The 21,935-nt window shown below is 45.8% G+C and overlaps 1 protein-coding gene across 1 annotated transcript in view; it reads right to left on the reverse strand.

Moving 5' to 3' along the window:
• Nucleotides 1-2,548: 2,548 nt before the first annotated feature.
• Nucleotides 2,549-21,935, reverse strand: part of CCDC138 (coiled-coil domain containing 138) — a 54,759-nt gene continuing 35,372 nt past the window's right edge. The window contains 4 exon segments of the mRNA XM_060117727.1: nucleotides 2,549-3,002; nucleotides 4,894-5,032; nucleotides 13,576-13,752; nucleotides 20,834-21,026. Of these exon segments, the coding sequence (XP_059973710.1) occupies nucleotides 2,837-3,002; nucleotides 4,894-5,032; nucleotides 13,576-13,752; nucleotides 20,834-21,026 (675 nt within the window). The 3' untranslated portion in view covers nucleotides 2,549-2,836.

The following is a 21,935-nucleotide window of genomic DNA, read 5'->3' on the forward strand; positions in this document are numbered from 1 at the left end:
CTCCCCAGCCCGTGTCTCTTCCAACCTGTGTGAGGGCAACAGTGACAAGACCCAGTGCAAGGCTCTGACGAGGATTAAATAACACAGGTAAGAACTCAGCTCAGTGTTAAAAAGGACCAAAAACTTTTCTCTAATCCTGCCTGTTAAATTTTCCAGATGAGTTACGATGATTTTCTCAAGTTCTAAAAAGAATTCTTTAGGAATTCTGATTGGGATTAGTTTTAGTTGAAATGTAGAGCAACTCAGGCAGAAGTGGCCTCCCACCCGGAACACGGAGTCCATCCCCATCAAATTCTCCCCGATGTCTGGCAGACAAGCTTGGACAGTTGCTCATTAGGTTCTGAACCTTCCTTGTTATGTTTGATTCCTGTTTTATAAAAGTTTATCATGTAAACTATTAACTTCACTACTAACACTGAAGTGAAACAGTAATTTCTAATTAGTGATTGCTGGAGTATTTAAAAGCTCTGCAATTGTATGTTTATCTTGTAACCAGGCATCCTGCTGAGGTTCCGTAAGCTCCCCAGGTGGGCACCTCACCTGCACCTCCTTCCCCAAAGTTAACGCTTCCTTAAACATCCACCGTGTGTCACAGGACTTTAACAGGCATGTGTCCAGTGTTTCACAGTAACTTTGCTGATTTCATGGCCCTTTAAACATACTGTAGTAAGTTTTATCAGGAATCTAAGTTGAATTATAATATTTTTAGGCATTTATTGAGTGTATGGCTTTCTACCTTTGCTCAGCAAATACAGGAAACTATATATATATATATATATATATATATATATATATATATATATATATATATATATATATATATATATATTTTTTTTTTACCATAAAGCCAACCTGGTATTTCTAGAATACATGCTACCCTAGTTGGTCATGGATTAATGTTCCTGTAACATACGGTTGGTGTTGATTTGTTCATATTTCTTTGAAACTTTTGAACCTTTTATTCTTTCTTACTTTGACAATTTTTGGTACTGGGTTCATGCTATCTATATAAAATGAATGTTTTTTCCTACATTCTGGGCCAGTTTAAATAGCTTTAAATATTTCCTCTTTGAAATGTTAAAACAATTCACCTGCAAAACATCTGGAATTAATGTCATTTTAAAAATTAATTTTCATGCTTTTATAAGACTTTAATGATTTTCTATTGCAGATTTCTTGAGGCAATTCTGAAAGTTTGTCTTTTTCTAGAGAACAGTCCATTCCATCCAGATTTTCAAATTTATCAACATAGGGCAATACAGAATTTATTCATAATTTTAAAAATCTCCCTTACTTATCCTAAATATATATTTTTATTCTTCACATGTTCCTGGCTTTCTATGTTTTGCCATGTCTGTATACGTATTTTAGTTTTCAGTTAAAAGCAATCTCTTCTGCTTTTAATAGTGGTTACTTTGACGTTTTCCAAAAGCCTTCATCCTTCATTTTTCTGCCGAAGTCAGTACTGAGATGGACAGTGAAAATGCAGAAAACTGCTCTTTACTAGCTCCCCCTCTCCACCTAGATCCCAGGGCCCCCGTTAATTCTGTTTTTGACATCGATTAATAGAGTCTCATCCAAATACTCTTAACTACTGCTTTCCCCATTATTTACCCTTTTGAGGAATTTAATATTTCACTCCATTTTATACACAAATTACAACAAATCTTTAAACCTATTTACGTTTCAGTGGTTTCAGAGCCCACTACAGTCTTTTGGTACGAGGTTGAGTTAATAAACTCAATTTTAAGTTGGTTAGAATAATCTGTGCAGTTTCTTTTCTCAGGAATGGTACATAATTGGATAACTCCTGAACACCTGCAAATCTGAAAACACCGGCGACAGGCATGTCCACTAGGTGTGAGTCCTCCCGATAGACCTCTGGCAACGCGGGAGCCGGCTTGCTTTTCTTCTCCTGTAGGTAGCGGTCCATCACCCCTGGCGTGCGCTCACAGGCCTTCAGTCCCCGCTCGACTCTGGCTCTCAGCTCGGCTCCTGCTTGGCCTGTGCCCCGTGGCCCCTTCGGAAGGAAGCGCCGGCCCCGCCGCCAGGCGCCCGCCGCCCTCTCCTGGCACCTCCCCTGCCCCCCAGCACTGGCTCCGCCTCCTCAAGCACTGATGATGGGTTTGTTTCTCACGTTCACTGTCGCTTCTGCATTTTTCAGTGCCTGTAAGCCTCACCATCACATTAGCCAGCTCTTTGTTTATGGATTTCTGTTTCTGCTTCACAAACAGCACAGTTTCTTACATTCTTTTGAAGGGGCCCAAGTTTCCTGAGACTTTCTTCCAGATTCTAAAAATGAGATTAAATGCTGATAGAGGATAATCTCTGTGAGTCTTCAGGATGATTTCTTCTGTGTATCAGTTTTCTGTCCTACGCCCCGAGCTCTACCCAGACCTCTGGCTACGTCACTCACCTTTGATGGCAAGAGAGCTCTCTGGGTGTGGGAACTATGGCAGCTAAAGTGTGTGTACATACGCTTCTAGAAGGGGGACTTTTAACATATTAAGAAAACAGAACGATGACATGCTCTAACCTTGTTCCCACATGAACGCCAATTTATTCCAAAGAATTTTCCTAAAACATTTTTACAAAACATAACCCCAGGGTCATTAACCCTGAAAATTCCATCGTGTACATTAGTACCACCTTAGCTGAATGGAAAAAATCCACATTCCACAGCTTCTACAGGTTCCATTTTAAAGGTTAAAAAAATTTTCCATTTTTCATGATAAATGATGCTACTCATAACTTTACTTGGTCGTTACTTTGGTGATTTTTACAATCTTACAAGTAGCAGCACATCGGTAATACCTATAAATAGTAATGAGCCAGCCTAAGGGTTTGTACTGGCGGCCAGGGAGTTACCTTTTGTTAAACCCAAATTGAACAGAGTTGAATTCAGGTTAATGCAGAGAAATGCATGCTCTGGATGTGTCGTCCTTTGTATTTCTTGAAGCATCAGATGAACTGTAAAGAGTTCAAAGAGCTTCTTATTACTCCTGTAAGAGAATGAGCACATTAATTACACACACTTAGGAACAGTGAAAGGTATGTTATGTGTAAATGTGTGGAAATGGCACCTGTTTTTAAAAATAATGGAGGAGAGCTCCCCTGGTGGCGCAGTGGCTGAGAGTCTGCCTGCCGATGCAGGGGACACGGGTTCGTGCCCCAGTCCAGGAAGATCCCACATGCCGCGGAGCGGCTGGGCCCATGAGCCATGGCCGCTGAGCCTACGCGTCCGGAGCCTGTGCTCCGCAACGGGAGAGGCCACAACAGTGAAAGGCCCACGTACCGCAAATAAAAAAAAAAAAAAAATGGAGGAAATGGGTAACTAAAGGATTAACATGCCAAGACAAAATAGCTTGTATGAAATGGGCCTAAAGTGGAAAAGTATTCAAGGAGAAAAGAGAATGCTTTATCATCCTTAAACCTGCACCCTATTCACTACTAGAGCAGACTTTTCCCTCATAGCCAGAAAGAGTGAAATACTTGACCACCTTATTTTAAGTAAGCTGGGCTTTCTAATGTAGCAGAATATTACTTGGCCTCTTGACTTGGCTCCAAAATACCTTTGCAACCATCCTCTGTATAGTAACCAGTCAGTAACTTCACTTTCGATCAGTGAGAATGACACCTGGTAGCATTATTTCCTATTTCCTTGTGTACATCTATCTGTTTGCCTCTCCAGTAACCCACGTGACCACCACCCGCTACAGAAGGGTTTACAGATTTACCCTAAGACTTGCTTGGGCGTCAACTACTCCCAACTCCTCATTCAAGCTTCGTTCTAGTTCTTTATCTACGTCTGAATTGAATATGAACTACAAAACACATTGCCAGCCGTACAGCACTCTGGCCCAAGGACACAGCTGCACTGGGCACTACTTCAACAAAGCCCAGGGATTAAGAGCTGAGAAGGAATTAAACCTAAGGGACGCCACTGCAGCCTTGTGCCACCACAGAGGGTAAACGCCAAGAGGCCTCCTCGAGAATTTACTGATTACAAATCGAGACAATCACAGCCAGTCAGCCTGCAGGCCAAGGAAGACAACGAACTGACAAGTTTAGCTGATACCACAGCCAAACTAATTAAGTTGGTGAGTTGCGTATGAGGTTACAATTTGACAATAATTCCCTACAGTGTGGTACGGTGTGCGACACCAAACAGAAGAGACAGACCTGCGGTCACACAACCACAAGGAATTTCAGGATGCATTGTATTCACTATCCCCGCATGCTGAGGCCTGTTGAGACACCCAGGTTCGCTGCCATGGAGGTCACGGGCGAGGGGACGGGGGCGGGGCGGACAGAGGAGCTGAACCAGCCCAACGCTGCACTGTCATAAAAACGCAACAGACAGAAGGTGCTCAGAGGTGCTTCAAGAGAAACACTAGCGTATACAGGATTCCAGGAAAACACAGCTTAAAGTCTATGTCCTTTTTTTATAATTTAAAAACTGGTTATACCAATGTGTGCACTGGGGAAAGAAGAAATATGAAAAGAAAGCCCTCAATTCTTGCAGTAAAACCAAACTAGCGGCAGTAGCATGTCCGTAAGAGTTTGTTACCCACATCATTTAAAAGCTTTTCTGCCTGATTCATTCTCTTCCCTAAACTCACTGCAGTCAATAATAAGGATCTACAAAATATATTTTTTTATTCTTTCCCTTCTTTTCACCTGTTGCATCACAGAATACCAGTGTGCAGGAAGCTGTTCGAGGGTTCACTGTGTCCCTAAGCGTGTGGTCTTGGATCAGTGTTAATATTCTACACATTTATTGGAAACTTTGATTTAGTCATCACAGTTGAGCCACTACAGGATTCGGAAACATCTAAATGATCACAGTAAGATACATTCTAATAAAAAATGTTAGAAATACGAAATTCTTACTTGATTTTGGACAGTTTCTGAAGGATGATGCTGAGCTTCTCTAGGACGCGGAGATCAAGCTTCGGGCCCCGGAGCAGCACCGAGCAGGTTCGGAAGAAGAGGGAACAGCTGCACGCCTGCAGGAAGGGCCGCAGGAACCCTGCGAGACAGGCGGGTCTGCGGTGAGGGGCCAGCGTGCCTGTGCACGGGGCTCACCGACACCGAACTGGGTGTTCATTCCTTCCCCTCCTAAACTATGGGGAAAAGTACCATCATTTGAAGAATTAAAATACTACTGGCTCTTGTTGAACGATGCAAACCGAAGGTAAGACCATTTCCCCTGGTGTCAAACTTCTATTAAGCAGAATCTAGAAGAAAGTCTGTAAGAGGAGGCTGTTTAAATACTTAGCAGTAAGAAATTGTATTGGGGTAGTAATTTTTTAAAAACCCTAAATTTAAGAATTTCATTTATGTGCTAATGACAACTTACATAATCGCTGAATAGGAAAAAACTTTTTAAAGCATAAAAGCAAAAGTGGGAAAGATTCATAAAAGAAAAGATGGAAAAATTTTATAAAGTAAAAAACTTAAATGTCTACGTAAAGGAAATTAGAACAAATTAAAAGGTGAAAGCTCTAAAAAACAAAAAAAAAGGGAAATGTCAAATTTGGTGGGGCGGGAGCTGGGGGCAGAAATCTCCTCGTAATATATTTGCCAGTAGAATTGATACTTTACTATAAAAAGAGCTCTTATAAATCACTAAGAAAAAGATGGACCTAATATTTTTAGAAATGAGCAAAGGGTACAAGCAAGCAACTCACAACAGAACAAAAGCAGTAAAAATATTCAACTCAGTACTGATGTAATGAAATAACTGGAATTTGCCAAATTCGTATGAAAAGACTTAAGTGTGTATATCCTTTGACTCTGACAGACGTATACAAAGGTGTATGAAAAAGAGTCCCTGTAAAGTCTGTAACCGTGAAAACTGAAAGCTCCATTGAACAAAACAATGTGTAAACATGCTTTCCAAGGTGTAAATCACTTATATTTGTAATTAGGGAAGCTTGGACAGAAACAAAAATCATACAATAACATTAAACTGTGGCCTTTAAAATAGTTAAGTTCCCCTGTAAAACTCAGGGGCTCCCACAATGGAGACAGAACTTTGTTTCAAGCACAAATCAGTGACTAAAGGACATAAGAATAAGATAAATTTGTACTCATCATTCTTTTTGAGCACATAAGCACAGCCGGAAAGACTCTATGTCGGTATTTTGATGGTGTACTGAGTAAAATATACTATTAAGTAGTGAAACTGGCAAAACCCAAAATAACAGTCGGAGGAATGTTTTGGTAACAGGAAGTGAAAGCTGGTGCATGGAGACAAGGTCGGTGTGCCCTTTGCACGGGACCCCGTGGTGAGAAGCAGGAGGGGAAATGCACACCTCCCCACAGGAGTCCACCAAGTGTCTACATGTGTTTCGATCTCAGACACACAGACTCTCTGAAGAATGAACTTTAGGTCATGAGTATGGTGCACATAATCTGCAAACAGATTAAAAATACACCGAGAGTTCAAGCAGCTTCATTAAGCAATTGTACACCTTCCTCGGTTCAGATCCTGAGACCCGTGGTGCAAGTCACTCTCAACCGGAAGGCTGACCACTGCACGGCTGATGAGTGAGGTCCGGGGAGAGGGACAGTCCCCAGTCACTGCCGGAGCCACCTCTGGGGGTTCTCAACACTGCTACAGGCCACAGTATCAATGCTTTCCATTTAAAAGCCCCCAAAAGCCTGCCGATGCAGGGGACACAGGTTCGTGCCCCGGTCTGGGAAGATCCCACATGCCGTGGAGCGGCCAGGCCCGTGAGCCATGGCTGCTGAGCCTGCGCGTCCGGAACCTGTGCTCCACTACGGGAGAGGCCACAACAGTGAGAGGCCCGCGTACCGCAAAAAAAATAATAATAATAAATAAATAAAATAAAAGCCCCCAAAACACCTAAGAAAGTTATCATAGTTGTTTGTAAATTGCGAAAGTGTAAGAGAGTGCATCTCCCTTTATTTTGCTTTACTTTATGTGTAAATCAGGTCCTGGCATGAATAAAACACAGAAATTTACAAGTAAGCACTTCCAAATAAAAGTGAACTTCCTTGTATGACCTCTAATGGAAAAAGGCCAAGACCATGCAAAGAGTTTAATACACCAGCATATTTTAAAAGTAAAGCTTATAAAGGTCTTTTAGAAGCAGAAGAGGTTCACTGGCCTGATTTCCAATCTCTCTTCCGACCTGTGAGACAGACGTCAGACAAGAGAAAGGAAACGCTAAGATTCATATATGCATTCGGTTAGGTTTACCTATAAGGGTGAAACATTGTAGTCAACATTTTTTTCAGTACTACAGTGTTTAAATTAATTATATATTTTTTAAGCTTAGAAGAATTTCAATTTGAATACACGTGGCCAGTACGAGAGAGGAAAAGAAGAACCGAAGGCCCAAAAGGCCAGGTGATTTCCTCTTCTAAACTTCACTGACGTCTTCACTGATTAAAATGGGAAGATAAAAGTGCTTGAGAGAATTTCTCTCCCCAACACCTAGTCATATGGATCAAAAACTGTACAACAAATGAAACAAAAAAACAAAAAACTTCATTTACAAAAACCAAACCCACACACAGACACAGGAAGGGGAGAAGTCCTCGTCATGACCTTAAAACTGGCAGCAGGCGGCCCAGGACAGAAGCACGAAGTTCCAGAGCAGGGCTTGAGCCCACCTCGACGCCCCTCTTCCACAAGACACGGGGAAGGGGACACAACCTCAGGAATTCTCACCAACCGCCCAGTCCCAAACCCACAGGGGAGCCGCTGCCGCCCCTTCACTCTTCTGACAGGGAATCGACTGAAAACAAAGTCCCAGAGCAAACTGTACTGGGAACCAGCAGAAGCCAAGAGAATTTCTCTATGGGAACAGAACACCCACGCCTCCCACTAACTAGGTTAAATGAACCCAAACGAGATATTTTAGCAGAATCTGAGAAGTGAGAACATAGCCCTGAGAATCTGGCAAAGAGCACGTCACCACCAGAGCCACTGGCTACAGGAAAGAAGGGATACATTAGGGAAAAGGGCTTTCAAACTGTGGCACGGAAGGAAGAGAAAACCTGGACTGGGACGAATGGTAGGCAGAGTGTAGAAGGCCCGCCCCTGTCCACGAGGACAGGGAACCAGAGTCATCAGAGACAGATGAACCGGTTTGCAAGGCAGAAATAGACGCACAGATGTAGAGAACAAATGTATGGACACCAAGCGGGGGGCGGGGGGGGATGAATTGGGAGATTGGGATTGACATATATACACTAATATGTATAAAACAGATTTAAAAAGAGACAGCACGTCAACTTGGTGAGCATGTTATAGCAATCAATCAACCAATCAATCAATCAATCAATCAGAAAGGGATATAGCACACACAAGGCAGAGTCAAACCTAAAAGAAAACACAAAGAACAGTTTTCCATGAGTTCTGAGGTCTCAGTTAACCTAATAAGAACAAGGCTAGTCAATAAAATAAGAAAAGATGATAAGCAACAGGATTTAAGAGAGAGAGAATCAAAACACCACCATTGAGGTTCCCTGGTGGCGCAGTGGTTGAGAGTCCGCCTGCCGATGCAGGGGACGCGGGTTCGTGCCCTGGTCTGGGAAGATTCCATATGCCGCGGAGCGGCTGGGCCCGTGAGCCATGGCCGCTGGGCCTGCGCGTCCGCAATGGGAGAGGCCACAACAGTGAGAGGCCTGCGTACCACAAAAAAAAAAACAAAAACAAAAAAAACACCACCATTAAAGAAGTAATAAATTAAAACATCAAGAAACCGAAAGGACAGAGCTGAAAATTAGATTACTATCATAACAATCCGATCATCACAGAGAATGAAAACCAAAATGAAAGGACCAGAAAGAAGCCAAGATATGTATGGAAAACCATCAAAAAAGATCCATGAGGACAACTGGTGTTCCTAACGATATAAAGTTAATAAAAGAAAAATATTACATATTATGTTATATGTGAAATGCTAAGTGGACACAGAACTGGACCTGCGGATCCAACAAGCACAACAGCGACCCAGGCAACATCCAAGGGCTACACCCTGGGCTTGAGGGAGGAAGCAGCTATCAACCACCCAGGACAGCAGCAGGGCACCAATGCTGGGAAGGCCGGGCTGCCCTCTGGCCTCTCGAGACAGCCGCGAAGCACCACGTGCGACCCAGCATGAGCACTCAGACGGGACCTCCTTGAGTGTAGGCGCCCCGGCAGCGCTTCCAACACAACACGAAGCAGCCTCCACAGCACCTCCTAAACTGGGGGTGCACACAGGCTAGGGAGCAAGATTAAGAGATCATTCAGGGACTTCCCTGGTGGTGCAGTCAGTGGCTAAGAATCCACCTGCCAGTGCAGGGGACACGGGTTCGAGCCCTGGTCCAGGAAGATCCCACATGCTGCGGAGCAACTGAGCCCTTGCACAACTACTGAGCCTGCGCTCTAGAGCCCGTGAGCCACAACTACCGAGCCCACGAGCCACAACTACTGAAGCCCGCGCACCTAGAGTCTGTGCTCCACAAGAGAAGCCACCACAGTGAGAAGCCCGCACACCGCAACCAAGAGTAGCCCCCGCTCGCCGCCAACTAGAGAAAGCCCGCGAGCAGCAACGAAGACCCAAAGCAGCCAAAAATAAATAACTAAAATTAATTAATTAATAATTTTTTAAAAAAGAGGTCATTGAGAATTAAGAACAGAAATGCAGAGGTTGCAGTCAAAGGACGAATCCTGAGCACTGAATGTGATTAAATGTAAACCTAACATAAAGCAAAGTAAGAAGAAGAAACTAGCATGAAGCAAATGTGCAGATTCTGCGGTCACAGGAAAGATACAAACTAAACGGCCGGGAAGTGGAGATGGGGAGAAGGAAGGAGCGGCGGCGCCATTGCCCCACCCTCCACAGCTGGGTGTCAGCACTGCCTAAACCGAGCGGTGCAACCAACAGGGCACGCTTAAAAACGGCTAAAATGGGAGATTTCATGTTGTATATATTTTACAATAAAAAAGGTAAAAATAGACTCAATGTCTTACCTTATTTCTTAACAGAAGGAGCTTGGGATCATTTTTGACTCAACTCCGCTTCATTTTTCCTGTTAGATTAAGCACGTCTCACTAAATAACGTGTGTAACAAGCCCCCTGTGTTACAGCGTCTCCACCTGCCACCCACCCAACCGCCCCCCTCCTCCAAGGACACACGCACAGGACGGGGTCTGCAATCACATCCACCGAACGCTGATGATGTGTATTTCCAAATGACAAGGTTTCTGGGGATTTTTTTGGAAAAAACACTTAATGCTCTCTACAGTTCTGCCTTGCTTGACTTTTTTTATTTTTTGAGTACTAAAAGTTCATTTATATTTAATTTTCAAATTGTGGTTAAACATGCGTAGCATAAAATTTACCATTTTAACCATTTAGAAAAGTGTAGTCTTTGTTAGTGTGAAGTGCATTCACGCCGTTGGGCAAACATCCCCCCGGTCCCCCCCGCCGAGTTCTTCATCTTCCCCAGCTGACTCTGTCCCCGTGAAACACCAGCCACCCCTCCAGCCTCTGCCCCCACCATCCTACTTCCTGTCTCTATACATCTGATGATTCTAAGGCTCTCACATGAGTGGAATCATACAGGATTTATCCTTCTGTATCTGGCTCATTGCACTGAGCATAACGTCTTCAAGGCTCATCCAAGGTGTAGCAGGTGCCAGAATTTCCTTCCTTTTTAAGGCTGAATAATATTCCATTGTGTGCAGACCACACTTTCTCTTGCTGCCTTCAAGATTCTCTGTCTTTGACTTTTGACAGTTTAATATCATATGTCTCTGTGTGGGTCTCTCTGGGTTTATCCTGAACTTCACTGAGCTTTGGAATTTGGTTAGCTTCTTAGATTTGTAAAACCATGTCTTTCCTCAAATTGGTAAGCTTTCAGCCCTATTTTTTCATATCACCTTCATGAATTCTCTTAGCTGGATCTTCTGGATAACTTGCTGCAGCTTCTACACCAGCACTTGCTGCTTCCTCTCGCTCTTTTATGTTATGGAGGCAGCTTCTTTCCTGAAACCTCATGAACCGACCTCGCTGGCTTCAGACTTTTCTCCTGCAGCTTCCTCACCTCTCTCAGCCTTCACAGAACTGAAGAGAGTCAGGGCCTTGCTCTGGATTAGACTTTGGCTTAAGGGAATGTTGTGGCTGGTTTCATCTTCTATCCAGACAGCGAGACTTTCTGGAATCAGCAAGAAGGCTATTTTGCTTTCTTATCATCTGTGTGTTCGCTGGAGGAGCACTTTTAATTTCCTTCAAGAACTTTTCCTTTGCACTCACAGCTCAGCTAAGTGTTTGTTGCAAGAAGCCTGCCTTTAGGCCTATCTTGGCTTTCAACATGCCTTCCTCACTAAGCTTCATCATTTCTAGCTTTTGATTTAAGGCGAGAGAAGTGTGAGTCTTCCTTTCACTTGAACACTTAGAGCCACTGTAGGGTATTAATTGGCCTAACTTCAATACTGTTGTATGTCAGGGAACAGCGGCCGGCAGAGCAGTTAGAACACACACATTATTAAGTTCACCATCTTCTAAGGGTGCAGTTCATGACCCCCCCAAACCCGTACAAGAGTAACATCAAAGACCACTGATCACAGATCACCAGAACAAATATGATAATAATGAAAAAGTCTGAAACACTGTGAGAATTACCAAAATGTGACATAGAGACAGGAAGTGAGCAAATGCTGGGGGAAAATGGTGCCAACAGACTTGCTCAAGGCAGGGTTGCCACAAACCTTCAGTATGGTTTTTTTTTTTTTTTTTTTTTTTTGCGCGGTACGCGGGTCTCTCACTGTTGTGGCCTCTCCCGTTGCGGATCACAGGCTCCGAACGTGCAGGCTCAGCGGCCATGGCTCACGGGCCCAGCCGCTCTGCAGCATGTGGGATCTTCCCGGACCGGGGCACGAACCCGTGTCCCCTGCATCGGCAGGCGGACTCCCAACCACTGCACCACCAGGGAAGCCCCTTCAGTATGTTTAAAAAAAAAAAAAAAAAAAAAAGGAGTACTTGGAAAAAGCACAATAGAGCAGGGTGTGCTTGCAAATGTACATATTTTTGGATACTAAGACTTTCTGGTTTTTTGCCAGTTTCCAAATTTCTATTACTTTTATAATAAAAGTAAATTATACTTGAAAAAAACAAGGTGTGCAAAATGTACTCAAATACATTGTTGCCATTCAGGTGTGTCACCTTGGACAAGATGGTTTCTGGGGCACACAAGAGAATAAACTAACAATAAAAACACAAACTTAAATGTTCTATTTAAACTACGTCTGACAAGAAAAGGAAAGTATTCTTTAAAATAAAGTAAGACTCATGTTCTTACACAGCTAAACCCAGATAAGTAACAGCTTTCACCACTAACAGGAAGAAAAAAAAGAAACCGCCGAGTGGTTTTCTAAAAGCACGTTGCTCAATTATTGTATGATTTACATTCATGCCCAAAACAGATAATCAGAAGCCCTCAATCTAAAAATGACAGTGTGCTCACAATACATATGTTCAGGTAAATCAATGCACAGACCTCAATTTACACTCAAGGAAACGCGTCACAGCAGCTTTCAAAGAACTCTGCCTGCACAGCTAAGGGCAGCCCTCAGCCTGGGGAGCAGCGGGGCTGGGCAGAGAGGGGCCCTGAGGCAGGGGCCCAGGGCGGATGGAGCTACTACTGCTTCTCCACCTCCGCACCAAGGACCAGTCTTCTTGAACTTGCCACCCAGCGCCGGGAACCCAGCACACTCTCCCCAAATACTGTCACGACAGTCAGTAAACAAGGCGGTCACCAGACTAGGTGGCTCCAGTCCCCCCAGGTCACAGCCCACCAGACAGAGCAGAACCCAACCAGAATCTGAGAAACCGAACTCAAGAAAAACGATCCTAACAGCCAAATAAGGCAAACATTATATTAGAGACAAACACACAGGTGCTTCGCTTTGCTTCTGTGTCTTGCCTACAAACCCTCTGCCTGAGGCCGGCCACCAGGCACCCGGCCTCACGCGCTCACTCCCAGGCTGAGCTCGGGCTTCCCGTCTGTGGGCTCCGCTTCCTGAAAGGCATAATCAGAAATGCAACACAGGGAAGAGGAGCAGCTCCATGTGAAAAGGAATGACCGAAGCTAAATGGCTGCTTCTTACAAGTCGAGAGCTTACCTGGGGTCCAAACAACAAGGCAGCCAAAGTGAATCAGAGCACCTGGGCTCGGCACCCCCATCCGTATCCGGGCTAGGTGAAGAGCCACCGCCCGCAAGTCAGAAGAGCGCGTTACACCAGCACGACCACCGGAGGGAACCGGGTCCCCACACCCCCTGCAGGTGGGGACATGTCTGAGGGCCCCGCTCCCTCCCAGCCTCAGGGACGACACGGGACACAGAGCGCAGAGAGAGGCTCGAGGACGGAGTGACGCTGCAGAGCGAATCCACACAACCGGGGCCCCCTGGAAACTGCGCCGAGTTCGTGGAAATGTGGACGAAGGGTCAGGAGTGGGACTAAAGACTCCACCACACAGCATTTAGAGTATAAGAGGCACCAGGGCCTGACCTGCAGAGTCACACTTTCATAAGAGATGTAACACTCACTGGATTCCACTGTCATCTGCAGCAGGCTGTCGATGACGCTGGACAGGAGCCCTTTGCTGGAAATCTTCAGGTGGCTCAGCACCACCGGGACAGCCTGGTACTCCAAGAACAGGCTCTTCCCTTCATCCGCCTTCAAGTCCAGACACAGAGAGTCAAACGCCTGCACCAGGTAGTCGGCTGAAAGACAGGGCGTCAAACAGCAGCTGCGTCAGTGGTCCAGCTGGTAACAGACGCGGATGGCGGGAAGGGAACACCGCCACTTCCACGGATCCAAGAGGAAAGGAAAAACTGAACGACCTGAGGCGACAGGCTGAAGGCAAACGGGGAGAGACATTACGTTATGACAGGGCAAATGTCGTTAAGAATTTCCCTACTGTAACACTGAAATCACAATAAACACCACTCCTTTTTTACATCAAGAAAGAGAACAGTGGATGTTTAATAGTAAATACCACAAGTAATGTTAGTCCCCATATCTGACTGGAACTGCCCCATGCTTCCACAAACCTCAACGGCATTAGCACCATATGATCTTGACAAGGCTCCCGAGATGGTGTTTTCTTGCTACTGCTGCCACACGGTCACCTGTTTCAAAATGTAAGTTCATACAAACGTGCTCAATGGGTTTTAAACCAGGGTTTCTGCCTTCTGATCCAGACCAAACAGGAGCCCCTCAAAGAGCCTCAGGAGGCTGACCTGCCCGGAGTCTCTTGTGATGCCTCCACCGTGACGAATGGCTGGAGGTCCGACCACGGCCGACGCAGGGACGGCACCTGCGGTCAGGAGCCTTGGAACGTTCTCCAAGATGTTCCACGGGTGACTGGGAAGCACTGATGTGACCGGGATCAACGCAGATGAGTTAAGATGCTTCAATGGCTACAACAATTTACACCATGCTTTCAAATGTGCAAGAACATTCCAGTTTTCTAAAACTCTTTCAACACACTATTCGAAGCAATAGAAACTGTTCATGCTGTTCACGCACTAGTGAGTTAATTTTTCTGCTGAAAGTTCTGTTTGTTTTTTTTTTGTTTTTTTTTTTGCGGTATGCGGGCCTCTCACTGTTGTGGCCTCCCCCGTTGCGGAGCACAGGCTCCGGACGCGCAGGCTCAGCGGCCATGGCTCACGGGCCCAGCCGCTCCGCGGCATATGGGATCCTCCCAGACCGGGGCACGAACCCGTATCCCCTGCATCGGCAGGCGGACTCTCAACCACTTGCGCCACCAGGGAGGCCCTGAAAGTTCTGTTTTAAGAAGGCTCAGAAGTGTTCTGAAACACACTGGAAATATGATAGGATCACCACTAAAATTTCTGTCCTCTGGCCTCAGGTTTTGTCTCTTCTTTGCTGTCCATGCTACGTAAACTAAATAAATAATTAGAACCCTAATTACTAAGAAAGAGAAGTTGCTGGGACTTCTCTGGTGGCGCAGTGGTTAGGAATCCGCCTGCCAATGCAGGGGACACGGGTTTGAGCCCTGGCCCGGGAAGATCCCACATGCCGCAGAGCAGCTAAGCCTGTGCACCACAGCTACTGAGCCTGCTCCCTAGAGCCCACGAGCCACAACTACTGAGCCTGTGTGCCGCAGCTACTGAAGCCCGCGCGCCTAGAACCCGTGCTCCGCAACAAGAGAAGCCACCGCACCGCAACGAAAAGTGGCCCCCACTCACCGCAGCTAGAGAAAGCCTGCGCACAGCAATGAAGACCCAACACAGCCAAAAATAAATAAATTAATAAATAAACAAATTTATTTAAAAAAAAGAATGAGAAGCTGGGAATAACCTGTGTGAAATTAAAACACATGTGAAAGAATTTTTAGAACCTAAGATCTGTGCCTCTGCGTCAATTTATAACACACTTCATCTTTACTTCTAGTAGCATCTAGCCCAAGGCACACTACTGCACTTAACTTCTGAGCTTCACAGAGCACTGCAAAGCGACCACGTATCTAGGTCGGCAAAGCTGCAGCTGTTCTCTGGAGCTGCCTTGCTGAGGCAGGAGAGCGTAGACAGCCCCTCCTGGGGACAAGCACCACTATGGGTGCTGCCCTGCTGCATCTGACACAAAGTCCTCTCCCTTCTCATTCGGCATTGCCTCAGATGAAACAGGCCGAAGGCTGCACGATACAGCAGGTTTGCAAACTTAAAAAGTAGTCCTCTATTAATTTGGAGGGGATAGAAAGATGCTATTTGCTCTTTTTTTGTTGTTTTGCTTTTTGTTTTTAGTGGTACACAGGCTTCTCACCGTTGTGGCCTCTCCCGTCGCGGAGCACAGGCTCCAGACGCGCAGGCTCAGCGGCCATGGCTCACGGGGGCCCAGCTGCTCCGCGGAATGTGGGATCTTCCCAGACCAGGGCACGAACCCGTGTCCCCTGCATCAACAGGCGGACTCTCAACCACTGTGCCACCAGGGAAGCCCTGGTTATTTTTTAAAAGTGGTCTAATCTTTCAGGGGAAATTAAAAGTTACCTCCTTACTTTAATTTCTCTAATAATGAAGATTTCCTAAAAACCAATTTAACTCCTAAGAGAGTATTCTAAAAAAATTCAGTTACCAACTGTGCCAAACCTGGTTTCCTTCTATACACATGCTGTACTACTGAGTGTTTAAGAAACGTCCCGACGTTCAACGAGACCACCTTTTAGTCCTGATCAGAGGCCATTGGCGGGCGACGGCCGGCTCGAGAGGATCGGATCAAGTCTTGGCAGTGACTCCGCCTCTGCGGCCGGGCCCACCTGGGACTGTGACCGCAGAAGGCGGCAGAGACCTCCAGCCGGGCAGCCCCTGGTGTGGTGTAGACAGGCACAGGTGAGGGGCAGCATGGGGAGGAGCCCAGCCCAGCCTCCCAGCGGAGCTGAGCCCAAAGAACCAAGTGTTTACATGGTCCATTTGAGCAGCGACAGAAACCCAACGGCATCCAACAGATCGATTCTGTCTCAGGTGAAACCAACCCTGAGCGGTTTAATAACAGCAAATAGTAATGAGGCCACAACGAGAGTGGCTAGCGTACTGCTTAGGGGCCTGCTGGATGCCAGGCTCTTTGCTAAACCTTCTCATTCAATCTTCAGGACACAATGTCGCGGTGGAAACACAGAAAAGGGAGGGGCCAATGCTGCACACCACTGACGGGGCTGAGCCTGTGGCTGCAGAGCTGAGCTCTCACCTGCCGGTCACGCTGCCGCCTCCCCAGGCCAAGCCTTCCTGCCCCTGAGCACGGCAGTCACACCCTGCACCCCTCTAAGCCTGAGGGGTGAGAGCATAATCACAAACACACAAACCTGCGTAGGTCGAGGCCGAGAGTGGGTAGGGCAGGACTACAGAACGAGCCCTGACGCCCGCATTAAGTCAAACGGGAGAAGGCTGCCCCTAAGACAGGTAATCCCATCAGGTAAGGTTCTCATCTCTTCTTCTACTCCTCGTATCTCTACACGGATCAAGCGAGCGTGCACGCACGGAGAGTTGTATTGAAGTGTTTCACACTGACCCCCACACCTATGCATTATCACTGTTGATGACGCATGACATCTCTCTGTCCTCGAGAAAGATCTGGCTCCCTTACAGTTCGTTCTTCTGTAAAAATGACAACTCCACGTCCCTCCTCAGGCTCCTGAGGGGAGTACCCCAGAAACCACCGAGTGTGGCTAGAAAAAGACAGGCAACGGCACGAGAACCCACCCACTTTCTCCACCAGCGCAGACAGCACACCAGCAACCTGGGACTTCCTTCCCTTTTGAACCGTTTCCTTACAGTAAGTCTTATTAAACGTTATGATACATCTTGGTGGCTCCTGAAACCAGAATACACTTCAAAAGTGATCATAAATTACAGTGCAATCAAAGCTGTACATGCCCCCTCCGGTGGCACATCCCCCGATCACTTAGCTTTGTGTGATGGGTCTGAGGTCGCAGCTCACAGTGAATGTCAGAGAGCCGCACGGCAGTGGTGGAGGGCGCAGGCTTAGCCTCCACGCATCACCTGCAGGACGGAGGTGAGAGAACACTGACCCCTCGCCACCCTGCTGGAAGGGTTAGAGCAGCCAATATGCAGCGCTTAGCCCAGGACAGCAGGCACTGTGTAGGCGTTTGCTATTATTACCTCTTTGATGGTCTCGGGAAGTCACACCGGAGGGTCACGAGGTGGGCTTTAGAGACGGACAAAGCTGAGCTGAACCACGCCGGCGAACACCGCTGTGTGGCCCTGGCACAAAGGCCTAGGCTCTGTGACCTATAACCCCTCAAATGGGGATATAACCACGTTCAGACAACACACAAAGGGCCTGACATGACCATGTCACATCCACACCAAGGGCCACTACCCGTGCCGAGTCTCAGGAACAGTCTATCCGCACTGTCCAGTCAACGGAACAGGAAGTCACCTTACAGACCCACATATGTTTGGGTTATTAAACATTTAATATTATGCATATTATCCAACACATCTGTTCTCCATTGTTTCTACTAAGTTTACCGACCTTGTAACAGACACGTCTATTTTATAAGTAGGAAATGTCCTCTCACCAAGTCTATTGTTTAATTTAAGAGCTTTTCTTACATTTACTTTTCTACTTCTCCCAGAACTTGCTGCAGTGCGTGGCAAGACAGCATGCCTCAATCCCCTTTCCCCACACTCGCACCACCGCTCTTAACAGCGCTTCCTAGATGCCCTCCTGCTCTCCTGGCTCTTCCCTGGCTTTCTGGCTGAGACCCAACAGCCCCCTTCCAGCCCTCAGGACCTCTCTGGGGCACCTGACAAATGAAGGCTGACAGGGGACCAGGGGACCAGCTCCACAGGGACTGGCTTACGATTCTATGTTCTTAAAAAACTGACTTGGACCAGGAAGCAATCAAATTCATTAATTCACTAAGTCCACATGAAGTGCCAGTTGTGTGTCAATTCTGGACTATTTTCCTATTATAATGATTTATATCAATATTACTCATTTTTTATTATTATACATCACAATTGTTTTAAAATCTGCTAAGGCAAGCCTCTGCCCCAGGGCTGCTATTTCACTTGTTTCCTTTAAATTATCACATTCACTGCAAATATTTTTTCAAATAAACTTTTCTACTACTCTCTCAACTTACACAAACCATATTGGAATTTTAATTGGTATCATTAGATGCAGCCACCTGGGGTGTCTTATAGATTTTAATACTCTTGGTCTTCGCGGGTAAGAAGAATAAAAGTCCTTTATTGCTGCCCTTTAACTTCGGCGATAATCTCTATCAACCTGTTCATTCACCCATTATTTACCAAATCTTTACTTATGTCCTGTTATGTTTCACAACAGATGAGGTTTTACAGACACCATGTTAGATTAATATCCACATTTTTTACATTATTTTGTTTTGCTTACATGAACAAGATCTCTTGTTTTTCACACATTACAGCTGCTTATTACTGATGGTCACGGTAGTTACGCTCTAGTCATGATAGTGGTCAAAATCAACAGATTTTTGTGAATTTCCTCTGGAGCCCATTTTCTGAAACCCAGATTAGGCCTTAGTCCACTCGGGCTGCTGCAACAAAATGCCAGAGACTGGACGGCTGGGAAAGGACAGAAGCATCCTGCTCGCAGCTCTGGGAGTCTGAGGTCGAGGTGCTGGCCGGTTTGGTGTCTGGCGAGGGCCCTCCTCCCCCTTCACGGTCTTCTTGCTGTGTCCTCGCGTGGTGGAGGCCCGAGGGGGCTCTGTGGGGTCTTGTTCATCTGGGCACCACCCTCACGACCTGAGTGCCTCCCAAAGGCCCATCTCCTGACACCACCTCCCTGGGGATTAGCGTCTCCTCGGGTGAACTTTGAGGGGGACACACATTCAGATCACAGCACAGTGATCTCTCAGCCAGTTTCTCTGACTGTCTGACTTACACAGAGTACCCATGAGTTACCAGTTTTCTCTATTCCTTTCCAATGTTCATTCCCATTTGTTTAAGGTCACCACAGGCGGTCAGCACATCCAATACTGTGCTGCACAGAAGGGGGACAGGAAGCGCCAAATCCCTTCCTGCTTATTTCTCCTTTCCATTCGTTTCATTGGTAATGAATATCACTTTGTATCAAATGACACTATCATGTATGCTGACATGTGGTGAACTCTGGCTTGGCTAATATCCCTTCTCACAAACACCCTTTCAGACAGTTAGCACTCTATCTGTTATAACTCTGGGAACCATAACCAGAAGGAAGAAAATAACTAAGAGTCACAGTTTGGTTTTTCCCTTAAATTCCTTACAATCAGGAGAATATACTTCAGAGAAAGTAGTCAAAATAATTTACCACCACTGCGCACTTAAAAAAACAACCAACCAGACTGAGTTATATAATTTAACAGGGAAGGTAGAAAGATGGTCTATTTATTGTTTGACTACATTGGTATCACTCACCTTAACACAAATTCTCATACTTAATAATCCAAAAAAGATAACTACTTATAGGTGTATATCAAAACTGTACTAGAAATGGCCAACTTTGATGGAAACTTTTTTTTTTTTTTGGGGGCTGTGCGGCACGCAGGACCTTAGTTCCCTGACAAGGGACCGAACCTGCACCCCCTGCAGTGGAAGCGCAGGGACTTAACCACTGGACCACCAGGGAAGTCCCTGAAGGAAACATTTTTAATGCATTCATTTCCTCGTTCCCTCGTATACATCAAGCACCAGGCTGGGTGCGGGGTGTACAGTGGGCAACAAGGCAGTAAACTTACACACAAGTGTGGGGGCTGAGAAACTTTTTCTGTGAAGGGCCACATAATAACTTTATAGGCTCCGGAGGGCAGACTGTTTCTGTTGCCAGCTACTCAGCTCTGTTGTTATATGGCAAAAACAGAGACAACAGGAAACAAATGAACATAACTGTGTTCAAATAAAACTTTACTGACAGAACAGGTGGTGGGCCACATTTGGCCCATGGGCTCTAGTCCGCCAAGCCCTGCTCTAGTGGGAATCAGTAAACTATTAATAGCAATCTCAATACCATGCGGGAAATGCAAGGGCAGTGGCAGCAAAGGTTGCTATGGGCACGTGATCTAAGAGCATCAACAAGGGCCTCTGGGAGGGGCAAAAAAGCCAACCCACCACTCATTTTTCTCAAATTCAGCAATTAAAGTAGCTTTTAACAATGGGTCACCAGTATAAAACAACTTAAAAGCTCATTCTGAAAATGTAAAATATATTTAACTATGTAAGAACTGCTCCACTACAGAGGATGCTCTTCTGGTTATTGACAAGTAATTATATACCACAAGCACATCTGAAAGCTTACCTTGTGTGACTGTTTTGAGAACAATTAAAGTTGATAAAAATCTCAGTGGTAAACTGGAGCTCTTAAAGAAAGCAGCTGTCCTTGGTTTACTCTCCAAAGAAAGCTCGTAAGAATTCTCCCGAAGGCCCCTGGTCACCACTCCTCTGAACACGTCCTCACCCAGCCGCCTCAGTGTTGACGCCATAGTCGAGTGCTGTTGAAAACGTGTCCTGTCTTAGTACACTTACTCATGTTCAGAAGGTATGTATTTTAAATACTACAATCCAATATATGAACTAAAAATAAGCCAATCTTTTGCTAACTAAAAACAGATCAAATGGAGCTGAAAATATGTAAGACTAGAAAGCAGTAATTTTATAATCAACTTCAAAAAATTATTTATACTACATATTTCTCTAAAAGAAATGGGTACAACTAAGAAATTAGAAACAGTAATTTCCAAAGAATTAAATTAGGAGAAGCACTATGACAAGATTCCATTTCAAAACATTTAAGAGCAGATCACGAGAGATCTCTGGCACAGAGCAGCCAAAGGAACAAGGGGAGGCTCGTGGGGTCTGTGCTGCCCACCTTCACCACTGCTGGTGAAGAGCCCAGCATCCCCCAGTGCCCGCTCACACGCGGTCATCTAGCGCCTCGCTGCTTCACAGCCCAGTCAGATGGTAAATGTCACCATGATTGCAATACATTTTATCCATTTCCGAAGAAAAAAATGCTGGGTTAGATTCATGGACAATTCTCAGGGCCAATCAACTCAAACAAGAAAATGAGCAAAACAGAAATGATGGCATATTAACTACCTCTAAAACAACACAGGCTCTGACGGTTTTCCACAAATACAGTAAGAAGCCAACACAGGAAAAGCATTCAAACTGCTGCAGATGGGAGTGCTGAAGCCACACTCAGAATTAACTTAAAATTCCCTTTGTTGGGCTTCCCTGGTGGCGCAGTAGTTGAGAGTCCGCCTGCTGATGCAGGGGACGCGGGTTCGTGCCCCGGTCCGGGAGGATCCCACGTGCCGCGGAGCGGCTGGGCCCATGGGCCATGGCCGCTGGGCCTGCGCGTCCGGAGCCTGTGCTCCGCAACGGGAGAGGCCACGACA

This window comes from Mesoplodon densirostris, chromosome 14 (genome assembly GCF_025265405.1).
Source record: "Mesoplodon densirostris isolate mMesDen1 chromosome 14, mMesDen1 primary haplotype, whole genome shotgun sequence".
NCBI lineage: Eukaryota > Metazoa > Chordata > Mammalia > Artiodactyla > Ziphiidae > Mesoplodon > Mesoplodon densirostris.